Source organism: Rhinichthys klamathensis, unplaced genomic scaffold, assembly GCF_029890125.1.
Source record: "Rhinichthys klamathensis goyatoka isolate OS25496 unplaced genomic scaffold, OSU_Roscu_1.1 h1tg000155l_1, whole genome shotgun sequence".
Classification (NCBI taxonomy): domain Eukaryota; kingdom Metazoa; phylum Chordata; class Actinopteri; order Cypriniformes; family Leuciscidae; genus Rhinichthys; species Rhinichthys klamathensis.
Genome location: NW_026606690.1, coordinates 1,121,831 through 1,145,613, shown reverse-complemented (window position 1 = coordinate 1,145,613; position 23,783 = coordinate 1,121,831). Strand labels below are relative to the sequence as shown.

Below are 23,783 nucleotides of genomic sequence, written 5' to 3'. Positions count from 1 at the left end.
AAGAGGTTTATGACCATTTTTTGTAATAAGTTCAGAAAAATATTTGCATTTTGCGACCTTTGCAGCTTTCTGAAACAGGATGTACGAATTTTTCAAGATTTCAAAAGAAATCTGCAATCGGTCCTGTTTCCACTGGCGCTCAGCCGTCCACACACCCGTCCCAGATATAATATCTGCGCAGGTGGAATTAAAAAGATTAAGATGTGCATCAGGGTCCAAGTTATGACACACTGACTGGCTTCGTCACTCTCTCTCCTCCACCTGGAGTGTGGCGGGCGTTCGGGCGCAACATGGCTGCCGCATAGGTAATGTTGGAGGGAATGAAGTACAGCGCTGTCACAGCTTGGTTTCGTTTCATGTTCTTGTGTCATGTCTGTCATGTGATCCCTGTTCTAGTCATGTGATCCTGCCGTGGATCATTTGTGTTTGATTCATAACTCTGGAACCCTAAGGGCCAGAAACTAAATGATATTTTCCTGAATCATGGAGTCAAGCCCTACAACATTTTATGCCATGTTGAATTCTTCTTATTCAAGCTCCTCCGATCTTCACCAAATTTGGTCCAAACTTTTAAAACATTGTACATGTGGAGATCAAGTCATTCTTAGAAAATATGTTTAATGAATTTCTGATGCTTAATACTAATGTAATGTTCCTCTTTTGAGTCTAAACTCGCTTTCCCTAGTTTGAGCGGCTGAATAATTCAACATATAAGAGATTACAGTTCATTTGTAGTGCACTGACTATAGTTTTATATAATTAGTGCACATAAATCTGTGAAATGCTTGTAGATCATTAATTGTTAATTTAACCTTTATAATACTGAAAACGTATTTGACATGAGTAACTATACTGCTGTCCATTTAAAATGAAGAAACCATTTCACAATATCTCTTTTAAGATAATAGAACAATATTTCTATAAAGACACTTATTTTAGTGTTGTGGTATGAATAATTAAACATTAATGGAAGTAATCAGAGACCGCATAAAACACGAAGAGTCCTAAATATATCTAATTTATTTACTTTTTCTAACATGTTGTCCTCGGGTAAGTGACAGTTTGTTCTGTGTAGTATTTTTGGATTACAGTATTGCTATATTATAATTATACCGCACATGACAGCTTCACACAATCATTTGAAAAGGATCTAGACTATGACGTCATCATATGACATGCAAATTAACTCAAGTAAAAATTTTACACCACATGTAGGCCTATCTTATGATCATCACATATCTTATGACCGGAATCATTTTTAGTTTTTTTTAAAACTTCTCTTTGAGTCTAACAGTGAAGAACAAGTTGGACTTTTCAGTAAAAAAAAAAACAATAAATTTGATAAGATACAAGTAATATTTTATTTTATCAACAAGTATACAATCGTCATCCAGCTGATTTGAGACACGGCCCGTCAGCAATCACACTCGGCTGTGATTGGTCCATCCCGACAGCGCCGAGAACAGTAACGAGGATCACGTGACACTGGTGATGCTGTATCTAGCATAGACATAATAAATACATTTATTATGTCTTTTCACATAAATGTATTTATTATGTCTATGGTACCTAGTATTTATTGCTCGTTTATTTATGAAAAATGGCACTGTTGCGCTGGAAAAATATTTTGGATGATAATAAAAACTATATATATTATGCATTATATTTTGCTATGCCTTGACCAAAGCCAAGTAATCCTACTTTGCATAAGGGTTTGCTGATGAATGTTTTTGATCAGGCGCAGAGTAGGACCCGTCTATGGTAGGACCGCGCTCTCCCGCTGAAGACCGGCGCATGCGCACTGAGCTCCTCTTCTCCTGATTCTCCGTTAGTGCCGCTGTTCTTGTAGAATAGATGAGTGTTCACTCGCCGGCCGCAGAGTTAAACTACACACTACACACGAACACTTGGGCTAAAGCTGTGTGTGTCAGGGTGCACGCGACGCCAACATGCAGATCTTCGTGAAAACGCTGACGGGTAAAACCATCACACTCGAGGTGAGTGAGGGAGTGTGTGTAGTGAGTGTGTGTGAGAACAGACAGCACTGCACGAGCGATGATCACACATTCGGAATAATCACCGATGAGTGTTCTTCTGATCGCAGTAGCAGCTGTTAGTGTTGATACAGTGAGTGATGCTGATCTGCACTGAAGATGAGAAATAAAACAAATCAGTTAAAAACAGTGACAAACAAGGGCGGAGCTAGACTCTCAGTACAGTGGGGGCGGAGCTAGACTCTCAGTACAATGGGGGCGGAGCTTCATTATGGGGCCTTCTGCTACCAAGTCATTTTAAAATTAAAACCGTAAAAAAAACCTTAAAATATCTGATGAATGCATATGTAATAATGTGTCACTTGTTGAGCCAAGTAAGCTTATATGTTAAATAAAAGTAAAACACAAAGGCTATCTCGTTCTTTTCAGAGAAAAGTCTGTTTTCTTTCGTTTTGAATTGTTCTGTAAAAGTACACATTTCAAGCTTTCTATAGATATATTTCTCAGGTGTGTGAGGCAAGGGCTACCTTATACGCTGTGTCTCGGTTCATTAATGAGACGAGCTCCAGTTCACGCGCCGGCGCCTCCGTGTCGTGATTATCTATTGTCTGCTATATTTACTTCTTATTTATTAAATCTAGACAATTGGTTGATGAAACATTGATTAAAATTAAGATACAATTAATACAAAACAAAATTCGCCTTAATGAATGGCTTTGTACTTTATGTTTGATGTCTCTGAAAGTTTTAAAGCAGTCTTTCAGTGCCGCTTTCAGAGCGCTCACGTCCGTAACGGGGAACTGTCTCTTAACATTGTTTTTCCCTTATAAATGCGAACACGAAGAATAAGACAAAATTAATATTTTGTTCTGTGGAGAGGCAACCCTTCTTCATCCGGTGGGTAGTATTACTTTTTGTACTTTTGCCACTTAAAAGTTAAAGTTTTTTTGTGTCACGTCCGTTACGGATGTGTATTTCCCTCATATTAAATATAAAACGCATGTGTAGACTAGACTGATATTTTTTCTAATGTCTGGACTCCTTTATTAAGGAGTATGGATAAACAGACGTTTCAATATAATGGTATTAAATGCATTTTCTGAGAATTTACATTTCAAGTTTTTTTTACCTCAAATGTCACGTCCATAACGCTGGAATTGCCCAATTTTAAAGAAATTATCCTCAACTAGTTTTGTGGTGTAGGTCTACGTATTTTATAATGTTAACTTAAAAAAATAATAGTAATTTAAAGATGTGGTAGCATTGGATCTGGACGGGAAGGATAACGCTGGGAGTTGGAGTGTGTCGCGATTCTGCCTTCTCGCACACATTTCAGTTTCATATCGCATATCTGCCATCATTTCTACTAAAGAAAATGACAAAAATAGTAACGCACAGTAACTTAGATAAGTAATTTTAATCTGATTACTGGTTTGGAAATAGTAACGCGTTAAATTACTCGTTACTGAAAAAAGTTACCGGCATCACTGCTGGCGAGGGCCCCGTTCCTGTCCAGTGACGCAAGATCGGCGGTGTTTGAGGGGCCCCTAATTGGCACCAGGGCTGTGTCCCAATCCACCGCGAACTGAACTCCCATTGGTCTGTGTGGTGATGATGTAATCGGGGGTGTGGCTCTGAGGCTCCGCCTTCTTTGAGGTGTAAGTCTTTAGAGGAGAAGGGTATTCCTGCACAACCGGAGGCTGCAGTTCTAGGACCGCAGTTTCAGGACCCCGGTTTTCTGTTACAGCGCCACCTACCGAACTGGATCACCAAAAACACTCATTTAACCCCTTTCGCGGCAAAGATCACAGACGGCCCCAGATTATTGTTGTTTAACATTCATTATTCGTTAAAGCATCACACTCTTACTTATTTGATCTGGACAAACTGAGCATCATTAGAAAGATTTAAGACTCTGCTTCGATAGTTGACCACTGTTTATAAAACTGGTTTGCAGTGACATTAATTTCTTAATTTATGACAGGAGTGCAAAATTATTAATCTGTAATGTTCGTTATTTTGAATAGAAATCATCACTCATAAAGCAATCATTCACGTCTTCTCCGGTATATTTGTGTTCACGTATGCAATATACAGCACCCGCCAGCGTCAGTTATGATCTCAGCGCGCTCTTATTCGCTGTACAGCTGTCAATCATGTCACGTGGTTCAACGTGACAATAAATCCTGCCCTTCTGCATGACGCGCTCCTGTGTATGCTGTGTACACTTCCTCATTCTGACCTCCGTGATAACTAAGCTAAGACACATCTCTTCACCTGAAACAAGAAGCTAATAAATGCACTAATGCACGATTTCGAGTATATGTGGTTTGTGTGTGATTTCCGTGTGATTTGGGATATTTTCATTTGAATAAAGAATGTTTACAGTATTGCTAAGCAAGATGTAGCCATTAGCTGCATATAAAATGCTAAATATAACATTTCAACAAAAAAAAGTCTTGACTTAAAACCGTTTTAAACCGCGACAGGAATATGATACAAATACTCGATGGTCGTTTAAAGTGAGCTTTTAGTAAAAGTGTAATATTAATCTTTTAAATTGTGTCATGTAGCTTGATGCTACTTGCTCTAATCCACCTGCTGCAGGAGCTTTTCTATTCCATAATCTTATTTGTAAATATATATATATACATTTATTTTCTTTTTTTTTCTTTTCTATCAAGATTTAAGATAATAGGTGGATCTTGATACTATGTACTAAACCACCTGGATCCTAGAACTGCTGTTCTGAAACCGCAGCCGCCGCTATATCATTCAGTTCGGTTGGTGGCGCTGTCACAAAAAACTAGGGTCCTGGAGCTGGGGTCCTAGAACTGGGGTCCTGGAGCTGGGGTCCTGGAACTGGGGTCCTGGAACTGGGGTCCTGGAACTGGGGTCCTGGAACTGGGGTCCTAGAACTGTGGTCCTGGAACTGGGGTCATGGAGCTGGGGTCCTGGAACTGGGGTCCTGGAACTGGGGTCCTAGAACTGTGGTCCTAGAACTGGGGTCCTGGAACTGGGGTCCTGGAGCTGGGGTCCTAGAACTGTAGTCCTAGAACTAGGGTCCTGGAGCTGGGGTCCTGGAACTGGGGTCCTAGAACTGTAGTCCTGGAACTGGGGTCCTGGAACTGGGGTCCTGGAGCTGGGGTCCTGGAGCTGGGGTCCTAAAACTGTGGTCCTAGAACTGGGGTCCTGGAGCTGGGGTCCTGGAACTGGGGTCCTAGAACTGTAGTCCTAGAACTGGGGTCCTGGAACTGGGGTCCTAGAACTGTAGTCCTTGAACTGGGGTCCTGGAACTGGGGTCCTGGAACTGGGGTCCTAGAACTGGGGTCCTGGAACTGGGGTCCTGTAACTGGGGTCCTGGAACTGGGGTCCTGTAACTGGGGTCCTGGAACTGGGGTCCTGGAACTGGGGTCCTGGAACTGGGGTCCTGGAACTGGGGTCCTGGAACTGGGGTCCTAGAACTGTAGTCCTTGAACTGGGGTCCTGGAACTGGGGTCCTAGAACTGTGGTCCTGTAACTGGGGTCCTGGAACTGGGGTCCTAGAACTGTGGTCCTGGAACTGGGGTCCTGAACTGGGGTCCTGGAACTGGGGTCCAAGAACTGTGGTCCTAGAACTGGGGTCCTGGAACTGGGGTCCTGGAACTGGGGTCCTGGAACTGGGGTCCTAGAACTGGGGTCCTAGAACTGGGGTCCTGGAACTGGGGTCCTGGAGCTGGGGTCCTGGAACTGGGGTCCTAGAACTGTGGTCCTAGAACTGGGGTCCTGGAACTGGGGTCCTGGAGCTGGGGTCCTGGAACTGGGGTCCTAGAACTGTAGTCCTAGAACTAGGGTCCTGGAGCTGGGGTCCTGGAGCTGGGGTCCTGGAACTGGGGTCCTGGAACTGGGGTCCTAGAACTGTAGTCCTAGAACTGGGGTCCTGGAACTGGGGTCCTAGAACTGTGGTCCTAGAACTGGGGTCCTGGAGCTGGGGTCCTGGAACTGGGGTCCTAGAACTGTGGTCCTAGAACTGGGGTCCTTGAACTGGGGTCCTGGAACTGGGGTCCTGGAACTGGGGTCCTAGAACTGGGGTCCTGGAACTGGGGTCCTGGAGCTGGGGTCCTGGAACTGGGGTCCTGGAACTGGGGTCCTGGAACTGGGGTCCTAGAACTGTGGTCCTGGAACTGGGGTCCTGGAACTGGGGTCCTGGAGCTGGGGTCCTGGAACTGGGGTCCTAGAACTGTAGTCCTAGAACTGGGGTCCTGGAACTGGGGTCCTAGAACTGTAGTCCTTGAACTGGGGTCCTGGAGCTGGGGTCCTGGAACTGGGGTCCTGGAACTGGGGTCCTGGAACTGGGGTCCTAGAACTGGGGTCCTGGAACTGGGGTCCTGGAGCTGGGGTCCTGGAACTGGGGTCCTGGAACTGGGGTCCTGGAACTGGGGTCCTGGAGCTGGGGTCCTGGAGCTGGGGTCCTGGAACTGGGGTCCTAGAACTGTAGTCCTAGAACTGGGGTCCTGGAACTGGGGTCCTAGAACTGTAGTCCTAGAACTGGGGTCCTAGAACTGTGGTCCTAGAACTGGGGTCCTGGAGCCAGGGTCCTGGAACTGGGGTCCTAGAACTGTAGTCCTAGAACTGGGGTCCTGGAACTGGGGTCCTAGAACTGGGGTCCTAGAACTGTAGTCCTAGAACTGGGGTCCTGGAGCTGGGGTCCTAGAACTGTAGTCCTAGAACTGGGGTCCTGGAGCTGGGGTCCTGGAACTGGGGTCCTAGAACTGTGGTCCTAGAACTGGGGTCCTGGAGCCAGGGTCCTGGAACTGGGGTCCTAGAACTGTAGTCCTAGAACTGGGGTCCTGGAGCTGGGGTCCTGGAACTGGGGTCCTAGAACTGCAGCCTCCGGTTGTGCAGGAACATGTGCTACTGCTTTAGACGCGAGTAAAATACGAACACACTGGAGAGCCGCTTTGGAGTAATCAACTTTACAGTTATAGCATACATGCAGTCTATTGTATAAAGTGCTGTATAAATAAACACGTGACCGATGTGAATCTGCTGAAGTGTGTTGTGTGTGTGTTCAGTAACCGTTCATGTCTCCTATGTGAACTTCATTCACTCACTCTTTTCATTCACTTCTTCCTAACTGCTGCACTATATAGTGAACGAGTGAGTGTCAGACGCAGCTTCAGTCTAGAGTAAAATAATAACGTATAATTGAATCTACATATTAAATCTCTCCTGAGGTTTTCTGAGAATCTGTTTAATATCCTCCGCCCATCCGTCTCTCCACATCACTGCACCATTCCTTTAGATTACAGTAATATCACTCTATTATTGAGATCCCAAATCGAATATTGAATTATAATTGAATCATGACCACAGGATCGATTTTAATCGAATAGTCAAACTCCAAACTATTCCCACCCCATAATTTACATATTGATCGGAATGTGGGCGGAGTCAGTGAATGTGGGCGGAGCCAGTGAATGTGGGTGGAGCCAGTGAATGTGGGTGGGGCCAGTGAATGTGGGCGGAGCCAGTGAATGCTGGTGTTTCCAGAAAAGAGACTGTTTAAGAGAAGAGTGAAAGAACTGAGTTTATTAGTGAACGGCCTGTTAATACACACACACTCTCACACACACTCCTGCTGATCCTGCTGTAATCTTCCCATGATGCCCTGCAGGTCGAGCCGTCAGACTCTATTGAAAATGTCAAGGCAAAGATCCAGGACAAAGAAGGTGATGTACAGTAAAGTTTGAGTGTGTGAGAGAGTGTGTGTGTCCTCTGTGCTGAGTGTGTGTATGTGAGTGTGAGTGTGTGTGTGAGAGTGAGTGTGTGTGTGTGTGTGAGAGTGAGTGTGTCCTCTGTGCTGATTGTGTGTGTGTGAGAGAGAGAGAGAGTGTGTGTGAGTGAGCGTGTCCTCTGTGCTGATTGTGTGTGTGTGTGAGAGAGAGAGAGTGTGTGAGAGTGAGTGTGTCCTCTGTGCTGATTGTGTGTGTGTGAGAGAGAGTGTGTCCTCTGTGCTGATTGTGTGTGTGTGAGAGAGAGTGTGTCCTCTGTGCTGATTGTGTGTGTGTGAGAGAGTGTGTGTGTGAGTGAGCGTGTCCTCTGTGCTGATTGTGTGTGTGTGAGAGAGTGTGTGTGTGAGTGAGCGTGTCCTCTGTGCTGATTGTGTGTGTGTGTGAGTGAGCGTGTCCTCTGTGCTGATTGTGTGTGTGTGTTGCAGGGATTCCTCCGGACCAGCAGAGGCTGATCTTCGCTGGGAAGCAGCTGGAGGACGGACGCACACTGTCCGACTACAACATCCAGAAGGTACGAGAGTCTCTGAGAGGAAACCAGGAGAAACAGCGGATCCTCACAGGAACTGTCAAAATAAAAATAAATAAAAAACTCCCACTTCTGACACATCGGCAGTGCAGATCATTTACAAATATGATCAGCCTTGACAATATATTGGTCAACCACCAATACTTTCTCATTATATCAGTAAAACATCAGTACCAGTGAACACGTGTGTGTGTGTGTCTGTGCAGGAGTCCACGCTGCACCTGGTGCTCCGTCTGCGCGGCGGAGCCAAGAAGAGGAAGAAGAAGTCCTACACCACGCCGAAGAAGAACAAACACAAGAGGAAGAAAGTGAAGCTGGCCGTGCTCAAGTACTACAAGGTGAATAAAACACTGTTTCAGTGAGAGTGAGCGTATGAGAGAGCGAGAGTGTGTGTGAGAGTGAGAGTGCGAGAGTGTGTGTGAGAGTGAGAGTGCGAGAGTGTGTGTGAGAGTGAGAGAGCGAGAGTGTGTGTGAGAGTGAGAGTGCGAGAGTGTGTGAGAGTGAGCGTGAGAGAGCGAGAGTGTGTGTGAGAGTGAGAGAGCGAGAGTGTGTGTGAGTGAGAGAGTGTGTGTGAGAGTGAGAGAGCAAGAGTGAGAGTGAGCGTGAGAGAGTGTGTGTGAGAGTGAGAGTGTGTGAGAGTGAGCGTGAGAGTGAGAGAGCGAGAGTGTGTGTGAGAGTGAGCGTGAGAGAGCGAGAGTGTGTGTGAGAGTGAGAGAGCGAGAGTGTGTGTGAGAGTGAGAGAGCAAGAGTGTGTGTGTGAGAGTGAGCGTGAGAGAGCGAGAGTGTGTGTGAGAGTGAGAGAGCGAGAGTGTGTGTGAGAGTGAGAGAGCGAGAGTGTGTGTGAGAGTGAGCGTGAGAGAGCGAGAGTGTGTGTGAGAGAGAGTGAGAGAGTAAGAGTGTGTGTGAGAGTGAGAGTGAGAGTGAGAGAGTGTGTGTGAGAGTGAGAGAGTGTGTGTGAGAGTGAGAGAGCAAGAGTGTGTGTGTGAGAGTGAGCGTATGAGAGAGCGAGAGTGTGTGTGAGAGTGAGAGTGAGAGAGCGAGAGTGTGTGTGAGAGTGAGCGTGAGAGAGCAAGAGTGTGTGTGAGAGTGAGAGAGCGAGTGTGTGTGAGTGAGCGTGAGAGAGCGAGAGTGTGTGTGAGAGTGAGAGAGTGTGTGTGAGAGTGAGAGAGTGTGTGAGAGTGAGGGAGTGTGTGTGAGAGTGAGAGAGTGTGTGTGAGAGAGAGAGTGTGTGTGAGAGTGAGAGAGCGAGAGTGTGTGTGAGAGTGAGAGAGCGAGAGTGTGTGTGAGAGTGAGAGAGCAAGAGTGTGTGAGAGAGCAAGAGTGTGTGTGAGAGAGAGTGAGAGAGTGTGTGTGAGAGAGAGTGAGAGAGTGTGTGTGAGAGTGAGCGTGAGAGAGCGAGAGTGTGTGTGAGAGTGAGTGTGTGTGTGAGAGTGAGCGTGTGTGTGTGAGAGTGAGCGTATGAGAGAGCGAGCGTATGAGAGAGCGAGAGTGTGTGTGAGAGTGAGCGTGAGAGAGCAAGAGTGTGTGTGAGAGAGAGAGCGAGAGTGTGTGAGAGTGAGCGTGAGAGAGCGAGAGTGTGTGAGAGTGAGAGAGTGTGTGTGAGCGTGAGAGAGCAAGAGTGTGTGTGTGAGCGTGAGCGTATGAGAGAGCGAGAGTGTGTGTGAGAGTGAGCGTGCGAGAGCAAGAGTGTGTGTGAGAGTGAGAGAGCGAGAGAGTGTGAGAGTGAGCGTGAGAGAGTGAGTGTGAGCGTGAGAGAGCAAGAGTGTGTGTGTGAGAGTGAGAGTGAGAGAGCGAGAGTGTGTGTGAGAGTGAGCGTGAGAGAGTGAGTGTGAGCGTGAGAGAGCAAGAGTGTGTGTGTGAGAGTGAGCGTATGAGAGAGAGTGAGTGTGAGAGAGCAAGAGTGTGTGTGTGAGAGTGAGAGTGAGAGAGCGAGAGTGTGTGAGAGAGTGAGTGTGAGCGTGAGAGAGCAAGAGTGTGTGTGTGAGAGTGAGAGAGCAAGAGTGTGTGTGTGAGAGTGAGAGAGCAAGAGTGTGTGTGTGAGAGTGAGAGAGCGAGAGTGTGTGTGAGAGTGAGCGTGAGAGAGTGAGTGTGAGCGTGAGAGAGCGAGAGTGTGTGTGTGAGAGTGAGAGAGCGAGAGTGTGTGAGAGTGAGAGAGCGAGAGTGTGTGAGAGTGAGAGAGCGAGAGTGTGTGTGAGAGTGAGCGTGAGAGAGCAAGAGTGTGTGTGAGAGTGAGAGAGCGAGAGTGTGTGTGAGAGTGAGAGAGCGAGAGTGTGTGTGAGAGTGAGAGAGCGAGAGTGTGTGTGAGAGTGAGAGAGCGAGAGTGTGTGTGAGAGTGAGAGTGAGAGAGTGTGTGTGAGAGTGAGAGAGCGAGAGTGTGTGTGAGAGTGAGAGTGTGTGTGAGAGTGAGCGTATGAGAGAGCAAGAGTGTGTGAGAGAGCAAGAGTGTGTGTGAGAGTGAGAGTGAGAGAGTGTGTGTGAGCGTGAGAGAGCAAGAGTGTGTGTGTGAGAGTGTGAGAGTGAGCGTATGAGAGAGCGAGAGTGTGAGTGAGAGAGTGTGTGTGAGCGTGAGAGAGCAAGAGTGTGTGTGTGAGAGTGAGAGAGCGAGAGCGAGAGTGTGTGTGAGAGTGAGAGTGAGAGAGTGTGTGTGAGCGTGAGAGAGCTAGAGTGTGTGTGAGAGTGAGAGTGAGAGAGTGTGTGTGAGAGTGAGAGAGTGTGTGTGTGAGAGTGTGTGTGAGAGTGAGCGTATGAGAGACCGAGAGTGTGTGTGAGAGTGAGAGACCGAGAGTGAGAGTGAGCGTATGAGAGAGCGAGAGTGTGTGTGAGAGAGTGTGTGTGAGAGTGAGCGTATGAGAGACCGAGAGTGTGTGTGAGAGTGAGAGACCGAGAGTGTGTGTGAGAGTGAGAGAGCGAGAGTGTGTGTGAGAGTGAGCGTGAGAGAGTGAGTGTGAGTGAGTGAGAGTGAGAGAGTGTGTGTGTGAGCGTGAGAGAGCAAGAGTGTGTGTGAGAGTGAGCGTATGAGAGAGCGAGAGTGTGTGTGAGAGTGAGAGAGCGAGAGTGTGTGTGAGAGTGAGCGTGAGAGAGTGAGTGTGAGTGAGTGAGAGTGAGAGAGTGTTTGTGTGAGCGTGAGAGAGCAAGAGTGTGTGTGAGAGTGAGCGTATGAGAGAGCGAGAGTGTGTGTGAGAGTGAGAGAGCAAGAGTGTGTGTGAGAGTGAGCGTATGAGAGAGCGAGAGTGTGTGTGAGAGTGAGCGTATGAGAGAGCGAGAGTGTGTGTGAGAGTGAGAGAGCGAGAGTGTGTGTGAGAGTGAGCGTGAGAGAGTGAGTGTGAGTGAGTGAGAGTGAGAGAGTGTGTGTGTGAGCGTGAGAGAGCGAGAGTGTGTGTGAGAGTGAGCGTATGAGAGAGCGAGAGTGTGTGTGAGAGTGAGCGTATGAGAGAGCGAGAGTCAAGTCAAGTCATCTTCATTTATATAGCGCTTTTAACAATGGATTGTTTCAAAGCAGCTTTACAGAGATAAACATATAATTTAAGGTAACAGATTGTTTTGGCGTTATAGCGGTTCTTGAATAATGTTACTTCCAGCTAAAGTTAACTTTGATTGATTCACCTCCGTCGAAATGATCAGACTTTAAACGCGAACCTGTGATTAACGCTGACGGCGTTCACATGCTCATTCAGAATTCTATAGTTATGTGCTTTTTAAAATATGTGCGCAGGTTTGTAATTCATACAACCCAGCCTAAACAAACTACTTTCTTGCCTATAAAATTTGATACAGAATTTTGTTTTATTTTATCACTTCGGGGTACGCGAGCCGGAATTCACAGCGCTTTATCTGTAGAGTGGGAAAGGGATCCTCCATAGGGAGAGGCTAGTTGGCACTTCAGCACTGCATTGTCATCGGGTCCAGGCGAATCTCCTTCGTCAGATCTGGACACGGCCTGGATCCGGCAGGCTGCGGGAAAACCTCGGGATAAACAAAGACACTAATATTAGCGTAGATGCCATTCTTCTTATGATGTAACGAGTACATCTGGATTTAAGGGAAGTGTTCCCAGTTCCGGCTGACCTAATCTATGCAGCCTAACATTGAATTTATAGAAGTCTATAATGTATTATGTGTATGGCAGGTCAAAGAGATGTGTTTTTAGTCTAGCTTTGAACTGACAGAGTGTGTCTGCTTCCCGGACAATGTTAGGAAGACTGTTCCAAAGTTTTGGTGCTAAATAGGAAAAGGATCTACCGCCAGCAGTCGATTTAGATATTCTAGGTATTATCAACTGGCCGGAGTTTTGAGATCGCAATAGACGTGAAGGACTATAATGCGTTAAGAGCTCGCTCAAGTACTGCGGAGCTAAACCATTTAGTGCTTTGTAGGTAATCAACAATATTTTAAAATGTATACGATGTTTAATAGGCAGCCAATGCAGTGTTGACAGAACCGGGCTAATATGGTCACACTTCCTGGCTCTGGTAAGAACTCGAGCTGCGGCGTTTTGAACTAGCTGTAGTTTGTTTATTAAGCGTGCAGGGCAACCACCCAATAGAGCATTACAGTAATCTAGCCTTGAGGTCATGAACGCATGGACTAATTGTTCCGCATTTCCCAATGAGAGCATATGGCGTAATTTAGATATATTTTTAAGATGGAAAAATGCAGTTTTACAGATACTAGACACGTGACTTTCAAAAGAAAGGTTGGTATCAAAGAGCACACCCAGGTTCCTAACCGACGACGAAGACTTGACAGAGCAGCCATTAAGTGTTAGACAGTATTCTGGGTTATTACGTAGTTTTTATAGTTTTTTATAGTTTTTTGTCCAATAATTAGAATCTCTGTCTTTTCAGAATTTAGTAGTAGGAAATTACTAGTCATCCAATTTTTTATATCAGCTATGCATTCCGTTAATTTTGTGAATTGGTAAGTTTCGTTGGGTTTTGAAGAAATATACAGCTGAGTATCATCGGCATAACAGTGAAAGCTAACTCCATGTTTCCTAATGATATCTCCTAATGGTAGCATGTACAGAGTGAACAGCAACGGTCCTAGTACTGAGCCTTGTGGTACGCCATACTGAACTTGTGATCGATAAGACATCTCTTCATTTACTGCTACAAACTGATAACGGTCAGTTAAGTATGATTTAAACCATGCTAATGCAATTCCGCTAATGCCAACATAATTTTCTAGTCTATTTAAAAGAATATTGTGGTCAATGGTGTCAAATGCAGCACTAAGATCGAGTAACACTAATAGAGAGATACAACCACGATCGGATGATAAGAGCAAATCATTTGTGACTCTAATGAGAGCGGTCTCAGTGCTATGGTACGGTCTAAATCCGGACTGAAAATCCTCACAGATATCATTTCTTTCTAGAAAGGAACATGGTTGTGAAGATACTGCTTTTTCTAATATCTTTGACAGAAAAGGCAGATTCGAGATCGGCCTGTAATTGACTAATTCTGTAGGATCAAGTTGTGGTTTTTTAACAAGCGGTTTTATCATAGCCAGTTTAAAGGTTTTTGGTACGTATCCTAGAGACAAAGATGAATTAATGATATTAAGAAGAGGATATATGACCTCTGGAAACATCTGGAGAGTGTGTGTGAGAGTGAGCAAGAGTGTGTGTGAGAGTGAGAGAGCGAGAGCGAGAGTGTGTGTGAGAGTGAGAGAGCAAGAGTGTGTGTGAGAGTGAGCATGAGAGAGCGAGAGTGTGTGTGAGAGAGTGAGTGTGTGTGTGTGAGTGTGTGAGCGAGAGAGTGTGTGAGTGAGAGTGTGTGAGTGAGAGTGTGTGTGAGAGTGAGAGAGTGAGTGTGAGCATGAGAGAGCAAGAGTGTGTGTGTGAGAGTGAGAGAGCGAGAGTGTGTGTGAGAGTGAGCGTGAGAGAGCAAGAGTGAGAGAGCGAGAGTGTGTGTGAGAGTGAGTGTGCGAGAGCAAGAGTGTGTGTGAGAGTGAGAGTGAGAGAGCGAGAGTGTGTGTGAGAGTGAGAGTGAGAGAGAGAGTGTGTGTGAGAGTGAGCGTGCGAGAGCAAGAGTGTGTGTGTGAGAGTGAGAGTGAGAGAGCGAGAGTGTGTGTGAGAGTGAGCGTGAGAGAGTGAGTGTGAGCGTGAGAGAGCAAGAGTGTGTGTGTGTGAGAGTGAGCGTATGAGAGAGCGAGAGTGTGTGTGAGAGTGAGCGTGAGAGAGCAAGAGTGTGTGTGAGAGTGAGAGAGCGAGAGTGTGTGTGAGAGTGAGCGTGAGAGAGCAAGAGTGTGTGTGAGAGTGAGAGTGAGAGAGCGAGAGTGAGAGTGAGAGAGCAAGAGTGTGTGTGAGAGTGAGCGTATGAGAGAGCGAGAGTGTGTGTGAGAGTGAGAGAGCGAGAGTGTGTGTGAGAGTGAGAGAGCGAGAGTGTGTGTGAGAGTGAGAGAGCAAGAGTGTGTGTGAGAGTGAGCGTGAGAGAGCAAGAGTGTGAGTGAGAGAGCGAGAGTGTGTGTGAGAGTGAGCGTATGAGAGAGCGAGAGTGTGTGTGAGAGTGAGAGAGCGAGAGTGTGTGTGAGAGTGAGCGTGAGAGAGCAAGAGTGTGTGTGAGAGTGAGCGTATGAGAGAGCGAGAGTGTGTGTGAGAGTGAGAGAGCGAGAGTGTGTGTGAGAGTGAGAGAGCGAGAGTGTGTGTGAGAGTGAGAGAGCGAGAGTGTGTGTGAGAGTGAGAGAGCGAGAGTGTGTGTGAGAGTGAGAGAGCAAGAGTGTGTGTGAGAGTGAGCGTGAGAGAGCAAGAGTGTGAGTGAGAGAGCGAGAGTGTGTGTGAGAGTGAGAGTGAGAGAGCAAGAGTGTGTGTGAGAGTGAGCGTATGAGAGAGCGAGTGTGTGTGAGAGTGAGCGTGAGAGAGCAAGAGTGTGTGTGAGAGTGAGCGTATGAGAGAGCGAGTGTGTGTGAGAGTGAGCGTGAGAGAGCAAGAGTGAGAGAGCGAGAGTGTGTGTGAGAGTGAGAGAGCGAGTGTGTGTGAGAGTGAGCGTGAGAGAGCGAGAGTGAGAGAGCGAGAGTGTGTGTGAGAGTGAGAGAGCAAGAGTGTGTGTGAGAGTGAGCGTGAGAGAGCAAGAGTGTGAGTGAGAGAGCGAGAGTGTGTGTGAGAGTGAGAGTGAGAGAGCAAGAGTGTGTGTGAGAGTGAGCGTATGAGAGAGCGAGTGTGTGTGAGAGTGAGAGTGAGAGAGCAAGAGTGTGTGTGAGAGTGAGCGTATGAGAGAGCGAGTGTGTGTGAGAGTGAGCGTGAGAGAGCAAGAGTGAGAGAGCGAGAGTGTGTGTGAGAGTGAGAGAGCGAGTGTGTGTGAGAGTGAGCGTGAGAGAGCGAGAGTGAGAGAGCGAGAGTGTGTGTGAGAGTGAGCGTGAGAGAGCAAGAGTGAGAGAGCGAGAGTGTGTGTGAGAGTGAGAGAGCGAGTGTGTGTGAGAGTGAGCGTGAGAGAGCGAGAGTGAGAGAGCGAGAGTGTGTGTGAGAGTGAGAGAGCGAGTGTGTGTGAGAGTGAGAGTGAGAGAGCAAGAGTGTGTGTGAGAGTGAGAGTGAGAGAGCAAGAGTGTGTGTGAGAGTGAGAGAGCGAGAGTGAGTGTGAGTGAGTGAGAGTGAGAGAGTGTGTGTGTGAGCGTGAGAGAGCAAGAGTGTGTGTGAGAGTGAGAGTGAGAGAGCGAGAGTGTGTGTGAGAGTGAGAGAGCGAGAGTGTGTGTGAGAGTGAGAGAGCAAGAGTGTGTGTGAGAGTGAGCGTATGAGAGAGCGAGAGTGTGTGTGAGAGTGAGCGTGAGAGAGCGAGAGTGTGTGTGAGAGTGAGAGAGCGAGAGTGTGTGTGAGAGTGAGAGAGCGAGAGTGTGTGTGAGAGTGAGAGTGAGAGAGCAAGAGTGTGTGTGAGAGTGAGAGTGCAAGAGTGTGTGTGAGAGTGAGAGAGCGAGAGGGAGTGTGAGAGTGAGAGAGTGTGTGTGTGAGCGTGAGAGAGCAAGAGTGTGTGTGAGAGTGAGCGTATGAGAGAGCAAGAGTGTGTGAGAGAGTGTGAGAGTGAGCGTGAGAGAGCGAGAGTGTGTGTGAGAGTGAGCGTGAGAGAGCAAGAGTGTGTGTGAGAGTGAGAGAGCGAGAGTGTGTGTGAGAGTGAGAGAGCAAGAGTGTGTGTGAGAGTGAGCGTGAGAGAGCGAGAGTGTGTGTGTGAGAGTGTGTGTGTGAGAGTGAGTGTGTGAGAGTGAGTGTGTGAGAGTGTGTGAGTGTGTGAGCGAGAGAGTGTGTGAGTGAGAGAGTGTGAGTGAGAGTGTGAGAGTGTGTGAGTGAGAGTGTGAGTGTGTGTGTGTGTGTGTGACACTAATGCTGCTGGTCTGCAGGTGGATGAGAACGGGAAGATCCACCGTCTGCGGCGCGAGTGTCCGGCTGATGAGTGCGGCGCCGGCGTCTTCATGGCCAGTCACTTCGACAGGCATTACTGTGGGAAGTGCTGCCTCACCTACTGCTTCAACAAACCCGAGGACAAGTGATCAGTAAAACACTGGAAACAGCTTCTGTCTGAGCGCCTTTCTGTCAGGACATGCTGTTTCTGCCGTGTCCTGAATCTTCAGACTGTTTTTGAGCTAGTCTACATTGACTGATATGATGTGAATCAGTGCGTTTTAAGGATTTTAAGTTAAAGTTGACATGAAACTGAAGTTGCGCTCGTCTTTTCTCCTCTATTGTGTCGTATATCCGAGTGAAGCGCTTCTGGAATGAGAACACGTGGGCGGGGCTTGATTGTGTCTGTGGGGAACTGATTGGATGGTTGTGGTTTGCTATTGGTGGATCTCATGTGAGTGACAGGTTGCCCCGCCCTCGTCATCAGAGAAGAGAAGAGATGCTGCAAGAGGAACTTATTCTGATTCAAGATTATTAAAAACAATGATGTGCACCCATAAATCATTTACAATAAACACTGCAATATTCCATAAAAAAATAGAAATTACCATTTTGATTTCATGGTGATTTTAAGTGTTTTACGTAAAATAAGTATTGACAATTACGTTTATCTTCTGAACTTATTTAATGAAGGATAAAGATGTGTCGAACAGTGAAGTGGTTGATACTCTGAGTCTCACTGGCGGCCAGCAGGCGGCGCTGTTGAACAGCCCTGGAACCGGAAGCAGTCCGCTGTGGTCTGAGGAAAATACTGCACATATCCAGGATCACTTGAACTATTCCTCCTTTGATAATAATTATTTACTTTTAAATATAGTTTTAATATGAATGGTTATTCCCACGCTATCTTGTTAATAAACAAGTCGATGTCCCTTTGCTCAACACCGGTACCTCCTGACCAATCACAGTAGTTTAGTGTGAGGCTGGACCAATCACAGCTCTTGTCTGCTGTGAATCATGTAAATATTCTGTTCGTTGTAAACATTCTGTTCGTGAGTTGAAGCTGTTAAAGTCACGATGGCGTCTGATCTGAGGAAAGAGCTGGAAGAGTTTCTCAAGCGTCTGAAAATCGACACGACCTGCATCGACCATCCAGAGGTGGGGATAACCGGAGTTAACACGGAAGAGTTCCGATGACACGTGTGTGAGGGGCGAATCCGCCACGGAAGGGGGGAAAACATGCGCGTGGAAATCATTTTCACGACATAATTCGAAATTATGACATACCAAGTCATATGAAAAGTCAAAATTAGGACGTAAAAAGAAAACAAATTCGAAAATATGGCATACTAAGTCATTTATGACATAAGTCGAAAATGACAAAAAAAAAATACATTTCGACTTTTTACTCTCATAATTACAATTTGGTAGGCCTATGTCACAATTTAGACTTTATCTCATCATTTCAACTTTAGTCATAATATGTAATAAACTTAATTATTCCCACTTAATTATGTCATAATTTTACCTTTTCATCTCAATCAATTTAGTATGAGTTGGTGTCGTATGACTCATCATATACTCACACAAGCTGTAATCTGAAGACTGTGACTGTAAGAAGGCACGAGGATATTATCAACATTAAGATGCTCTGTTGTTGTAAAAGTGATGGCTAGTAGGAGCTGAATTTGCCGGTTGATAACAGACCCACTACACCGTCCGGAGAGAGGCTGTAACTAGAGATGATCAGCTATTTGGGAATAACCCATTTACTGTCACCACAACTCAAGTCTGTCTGCATGTGTGTGTGGTTTTCTATAAATTAAAGATATAAGAAAAATAGATAAGTACAAATACCAATGACAAACAATAGTAGTCACAATAAACAAAGTAACAGTAATCTCCACAATGAATATTAAATTACAATGATTAATACAGTACAATAGGAAAAACCAATGTGGCATTATAAGGAAAGTGCACTGCTAGGAATGATGAATACTGAGCGGCTGATATTCCGCGCTGAGGACAGAGATGGAGTGCGCATGCGCCCAAAGAGTGCTTTACCTCTAGAAGTGAGAGATATATATAATAAATAGACCATATAATGCATAAAAGGCACTTAGATTATGTCTTCTAAATATAACAATGATATCCGTGAGGAAACTAGTATGTAAATATACATACGAACATCTTTACGAGCTAGTTTGTATTGTCATTTGCATACTGTGATGAGGTTAGATGTTGTGGGAAGGAGGAGGCGGGAGCCAGCGAACGTTCAACAGACTTTAATAACAAAATAAAACAAATACATAAAATACAAAATGAAAGTAAAAGACAGCAGCCCTTCACGGACGACTGCTGTCACATACATTAAAACAAAACACAAGTCCAGGCCTGTTCCTCTCTCGATCTTCACTGTCGTCGCTCCTCCTTTATGCCTCTGTGAGAGATACGAGACCGGTGCGTCGCACAGGTGTCGCTCATCAGTAATCACGCCACCGGCCTCGCGCCGCTCTCTCACGGCCCTCGGCCTCGTCCTGCTCGCCACACACCCCCATCGCCCCTCGCAGGCCGGGGGTACACCCGAGACTGCGTCTACTCCTCCCCCCTCCCCCTGGGGGACCGATCACCGTGGCCGCGGCACCTGGGGGTATGGCTGTCCATAACCCCAGGAGCAGGACGAGGCGAGAGAAAAGGAGACGGAAGCATGAGGAGCGACATAGACGAGAGAGGGAAAAAAATCTTGGTCCAGTTCCCACAACGCGCTGCCATCTGGTCCTCCACCAGCTGGGCGATCTTCTCTGCGGTGCCTGGCGGTGGCGCTGGATAGCCCTCGGTGGACGGCTCGACACTCCTCCGCCGCCTGGTGGACGGCGACGGCTCCTCCGGGTACGGGAAGACGGCAGGAGTCCCCCGTTACCTGCTCCTCCCCTTCATGGCTGATGGCAGCAGACTCTGGCCCACGGCGAACGGCGGCGGCGACTCCGCTCCCTAACGGACGGCAGCCGCCCCTCCAGCACCCAGACGGCCGGCAGCGAGCTCGACCGTCCCCCCGGCAACTCACTCCAGCGCACCGCCTCGAGGACTCTGCCCACCTGCACACCTTTACCTGCACACCTTTACCCGCACACCTTTACCCGCACACCTTTACCCGCACACGTCTTTACCCGCACACGTCTTTACCTGCACACGTCTTTACCCGCACACCTTTACCTGCACACCTTTACCCGCACGTCTTTTCCGCGGCGCTGATTGGCTCGCTGGACGGATGCTGCGACGTATGAGTCAATTTTGCATATAGAAAAGGAAACGAAGACACTTGAAGTTAACCCTAATTCTGGCCTTCTTTACAATTGTTGTTGTTGTTTTTAGGTGTTTACGGTGGAGGAGATGATGCCTCATGTGGCTCATCTGAGCGGCGCGGTCACGAAGAACCTGTTCCTGAAGGACAAGCGTAAGAAGAGCCTGTGGCTGCTGAGCGTGCGGCACGACCGGCGGCTGGACCTGGGCGAGGTGTCTCGGCGCCTGGGGCTCGGCGGAGGGAACCTGCGGCTGGCGGACGAGGCTCTGCTGCTGGAGACGCTGCGTGTGCGGCAGGGCTGCGTGACGCCGCTCGCGCTCTTCTGCGACTCCGCCCGCAGCGTGACGGTGGTGCTGGACCGAGACCTGACCCACGGCGCACACCAGTGGCTCTATTTCCACCCCATGACCAACAGCGCCACCATGGGGCTCAAACCTGACGACCTGCTGCGCTTCCTGAGGGAGACGGACCACGAGCCCGTCCTGCTGAGCCTCGACTGATCCTGACACTAGCTGCGTTTACATTACAGATTTGCGCAAAACTTTTGCGATATTTTCTAAATGTCGATAAAAAACTGTTGTGAAATGACGGATTTTCCATTAACCGAAGTTATGCGACTGAAGCGTAATTTTTTACTCTCATAAGTCATTCCAAAAATCATGGGAACGGATGTTGGTAGGTTTATGTATATCAGCCGCCGCACTAGCCATTATTATTAATGGAAGGAGACGTAGGCATGTTTTCCAACATTAATGTCAAGGAAAGACCCTTATACTGGGAGCGGCACGTATGAGGTGTTTCTGGGGGTTTTCCCTCAGATCTGCTTCAAGCTCTTGATAAATTGTGGCATTTCTTTGTTGTTTAGAATCCAGTATTCCCGTAATTCTTAAACTTTTATGAGTTTAATAAATAACTCTGTCTCGTCTTCTATCTAAACATACCGTGCCTTCTTTAAAGAATGATCATGTGACTTTGATCATGTGACTTTTACGTACGTCAGGTGACCTGTGAATGCGCAAAAACTGTTTCCATTGCAGTTTTGCAAAATATTCCTTTTTCGAATTGCCTGAAAAACCACCTCATGTGAGTGTAAAAACTTTTTTGCGATATATGGGAGATTTTGCTAAATTTACGTGTTTCCATTGGGCGTATCCTCAATTTCAATTTGCGCAATTTGAAGGGTGATGGAAACGCGGCTATTGACAGCTGGTCACGTGACACTAACTACATTACTAACATTACTGCTGGTCACATGACGTGGGTCTCATTCTGGACAACTTTACTGTATTTACTGAAATATTTTACAATCACTAGGACGCATTTCTCAATATTCAGGTCAGTTTTTCAAACTGTTCTCCTGACCATCTTTCCTGCCCCAACAGCAGTAAAACTACCAAAACACATAATTTATCAAATCAAGTCATTCTTCCTTAGGTTTTGTAGGATTGAAAATAATCCAAGATATTGGAAAATGAACAAAGACATTTGCATTTACTGTTTTCCATGCCCTCTTTCTACCACAAGGAGCATTTGGAGTTCCTAAAGACACAGAGGTGCTGATAGTGCTAGTGAAGATGTGTGTACATCGGGGTCTTCTAATGCTCACAGCTTTAGTACAGTGGGGGAAGTGGTCATTATCTGATTGGAACGTCTCACATTTGGGTTTCAGTCACATGGTCAGGGAAAGGATAAAAGAAGATTGTAACGGTTGATCTGGCTCTTTCCTTTCTGATTCTCGGGTCTCTCTCTCTCTCTCTTTACCTACTCTTTTCTTTCTCTCTCTCTCTCTCCCTCTCTCTCCCTCTCTATCTCTCAGGTAACATTTTACATATATCCTGGGTACAATTAAGTTTTTATCATCTCATATATCTATTTTGTAACTATTTTAAGTGTAACCATAACCATATTGTCATTAAACCTTTTCAATTACAAATGATGCTAACTAGTTTTGATTTGGTATTGACTTTGAAATGCTACCTATTGCAATAGAATATCGTCACTCTATAGCAACGCTCTACCACATATTGAGCTATTGTAGCTGCACTTATTCCCGTCGCTGGTAGAAGTAGCAGTGGGTGGAAATAGACAAGAAGTTTACAGTTTTCTACCATCTTGCTGACGTTTCTTCAGTCGTTCGGCAGCCTGACCCCCGCAGGAGAGCCAGCCTCACGGCAGCGGGGACTGAGGGTGCTGACGTTTCTTCAGTCGTTCGGCAGCCTGACCCCCGCAGGAGAGCCAGCCTCACGGCCGCGGGGACTGAGAGTGCTGACGTTTCTTCAGTCGTTCGGCAGCCTGACCCCCGCAGGAGAGCCAGCCTCAAGGCCGCGGGGACTGGGGGTGCTGACGTTTCTTCAGTCGTTCGGCTGTCTGACCCCCGCAGGAGAGCCAGCCTCAAGGCAGCGGGGACTGGGGGTGCTGACGTTTCTTCAGTCGTTCGGCAGCCTGACCCCCGCAGGAGAGCCAGCCTCAAGGCAGCGGGGACTGGGGGTGCTGACGTTTCTTCAGTCGTTCGGCTGTCTGACCCCCGCAGGGACTGGGGGTGCTGACGTTTCTTCAGTCGTTCGGCAGCCTGACCCCCGCAGGAGAGCCAGCCTCAAGGCCGCGGGGACTGAGGGTGCTGACGTTTCTTCAGTCGTTCGGCAGCCTGACCCCCGCAGGAGAGCCAGCCTCAAGGCCGCGGGGACTGGGGGTGCTGACGTTTCTTCAGTCGTTCGGCAGCCTGACCCCCGCAGGAGAGCCAGCCTCAAGGCCGCGGGGACTGAGGGTGCTGACGTTTCTTCAGTCGTTCGGCAGTCTGACCCCCGCAGGAGAGCCAGCCTCAAGGCCGCGGGGACTGAGGGTGCTGACGTTTCTTCAGTCGTTCGGCAGCCTGACCCCCGCAGGAGAGCCAGCCTCAAGGCCGCGGGGACTGGGGGTGCTGACGTTTCTTCAGTCGTTCGGCAGTCTAACCCCCGCAGGAGAGCCAGCCTCAAGGCCAAGGGGACTGGGGGTGCTGACGTTTCTTCAGTCGTTCGGCAGTCTAACCCCCGCAGGAGAGCCAGCCTCAAGGCCGCGGGGACTGGGGGTGCTGACGTTTCTTCAGTCGTTCGGCAGCCTTACCCCCGCAGGAGAGCCAGCCTCACGGCCGCGGGGACTGGGGGTGCTGACGTTTCTTCAGTCGTTCGGCAGCCTGACCCCCGCAGGAGAGCCAGCCTCACGGCCGTGGGGACTGGGGGTGCTGACGTTTCTTCAGTCGTTCGGCAGCCTGACCCCCGCAGGAGAGAAAGCCTCACGGCCGCGGGGACTGAGGGTGCTGACGTTTCTTCAGTCGCTCGGCTGTCTGACCCCCGCAGGAGAGCCAGCCTCAAGGCCGCGGGGACTGAGGGTGCTGACGTTTCTTCAGTCGTTCGGCAGCCTGACCCCCGCAGGAGAGCCAGCCTCAAGGCCGCGGGGACTGGGGGTGCTGACGTTTCTTCAGTCGTTCGGCAGCCTGACCCCCGCAGGAGAGCCAGCCTCACGGCCGCGGGGACTGGGGGTGCTGACATTTCTTCAGTCGTTCGGCAGCCTGACCCCCGCAGGAGAGAAAGCCTCACGGCCGCGGGGACTGGGGGTGCTGACGTTTCTTCAGTCGCTCGGCTGTCTGACCCCCGCAGGAGAGCCAGCCTCAAGGCCGCGGGGACTGGGGGTGCTGACGTTTCTTCAGTCGTTCGGCAGCCTGACCCCCGCAGGAGAGCCAGCCTCAAGGCCGCGGGGACTGGGGGTGCTGACGTTTCTTCAGTCGTTCGGCAGCCTGACCCCCGCAGGAGAGCCAGCCTCAAGGCAGCGGGGACTGGGGGTGCTGACGTTTCTTCAGTCGTTCGGCAGCCTGACCCCCGCAGGAGAG

The 23,783-nt window shown here is 48.1% G+C and overlaps 2 protein-coding genes across 2 annotated transcripts; both read left to right on the top strand.

The window, feature by feature from the left end:
• Window positions 1-1,858: 1,858 nt before the first annotated feature.
• Window positions 1,859-16,790, top strand: LOC130090946 (ubiquitin-40S ribosomal protein S27a-like). Its single transcript, XM_056258592.1, has 5 exons — window positions 1,859-1,997; window positions 7,651-7,705; window positions 8,194-8,279; window positions 8,501-8,632; window positions 16,620-16,790. Exons 1-5 carry the CDS (start codon window positions 1,950-1,952, stop codon window positions 16,767-16,769), a joined length of 471 nt encoding a protein of 156 aa, XP_056114567.1. The 5' UTR covers window positions 1,859-1,949; the 3' UTR covers window positions 16,770-16,790.
• Window positions 16,791-17,655: 865 nt separating this feature from the next.
• On the top strand, window positions 17,656-20,569 carry LOC130090945 (prolyl-tRNA synthetase associated domain-containing protein 1-like). The gene is made up of 2 exons (XM_056258591.1): window positions 17,656-17,778; window positions 19,993-20,569. Exons 1-2 carry the CDS (start codon window positions 17,698-17,700, stop codon window positions 20,419-20,421), a joined length of 510 nt encoding a protein of 169 aa, XP_056114566.1. The 5' UTR covers window positions 17,656-17,697; the 3' UTR covers window positions 20,422-20,569.
• Window positions 20,570-23,783: the final 3,214 nt, after the last annotated feature.

Coding starts and splice junctions, on each gene's coding strand:
- LOC130090946 (XM_056258592.1), top strand. CDS start 1,950: ATGCAGATCTTCGTGAAAACGCTGACGGGTAAAACCATCACACTCGAG. Junction 7,706..8,193: donor AAAGATCCAGGACAAAGAAG/GTGATGTACAGT, acceptor TGTGTGTTGCAG/GGATTCCTCCGGACCAGCAG. Junction 8,280..8,500: donor CCGACTACAACATCCAGAAG/GTACGAGAGTCT, acceptor GTGTCTGTGCAG/GAGTCCACGCTGCACCTGGT.
- LOC130090945 (XM_056258591.1), top strand. CDS start 17,698: ATGGCGTCTGATCTGAGGAAAGAGCTGGAAGAGTTTCTCAAGCGTCTG. Junction 17,779..19,992: donor CCTGCATCGACCATCCAGAG/GTGGGGATAACC, acceptor TGTTGTTTTTAG/GTGTTTACGGTGGAGGAGAT.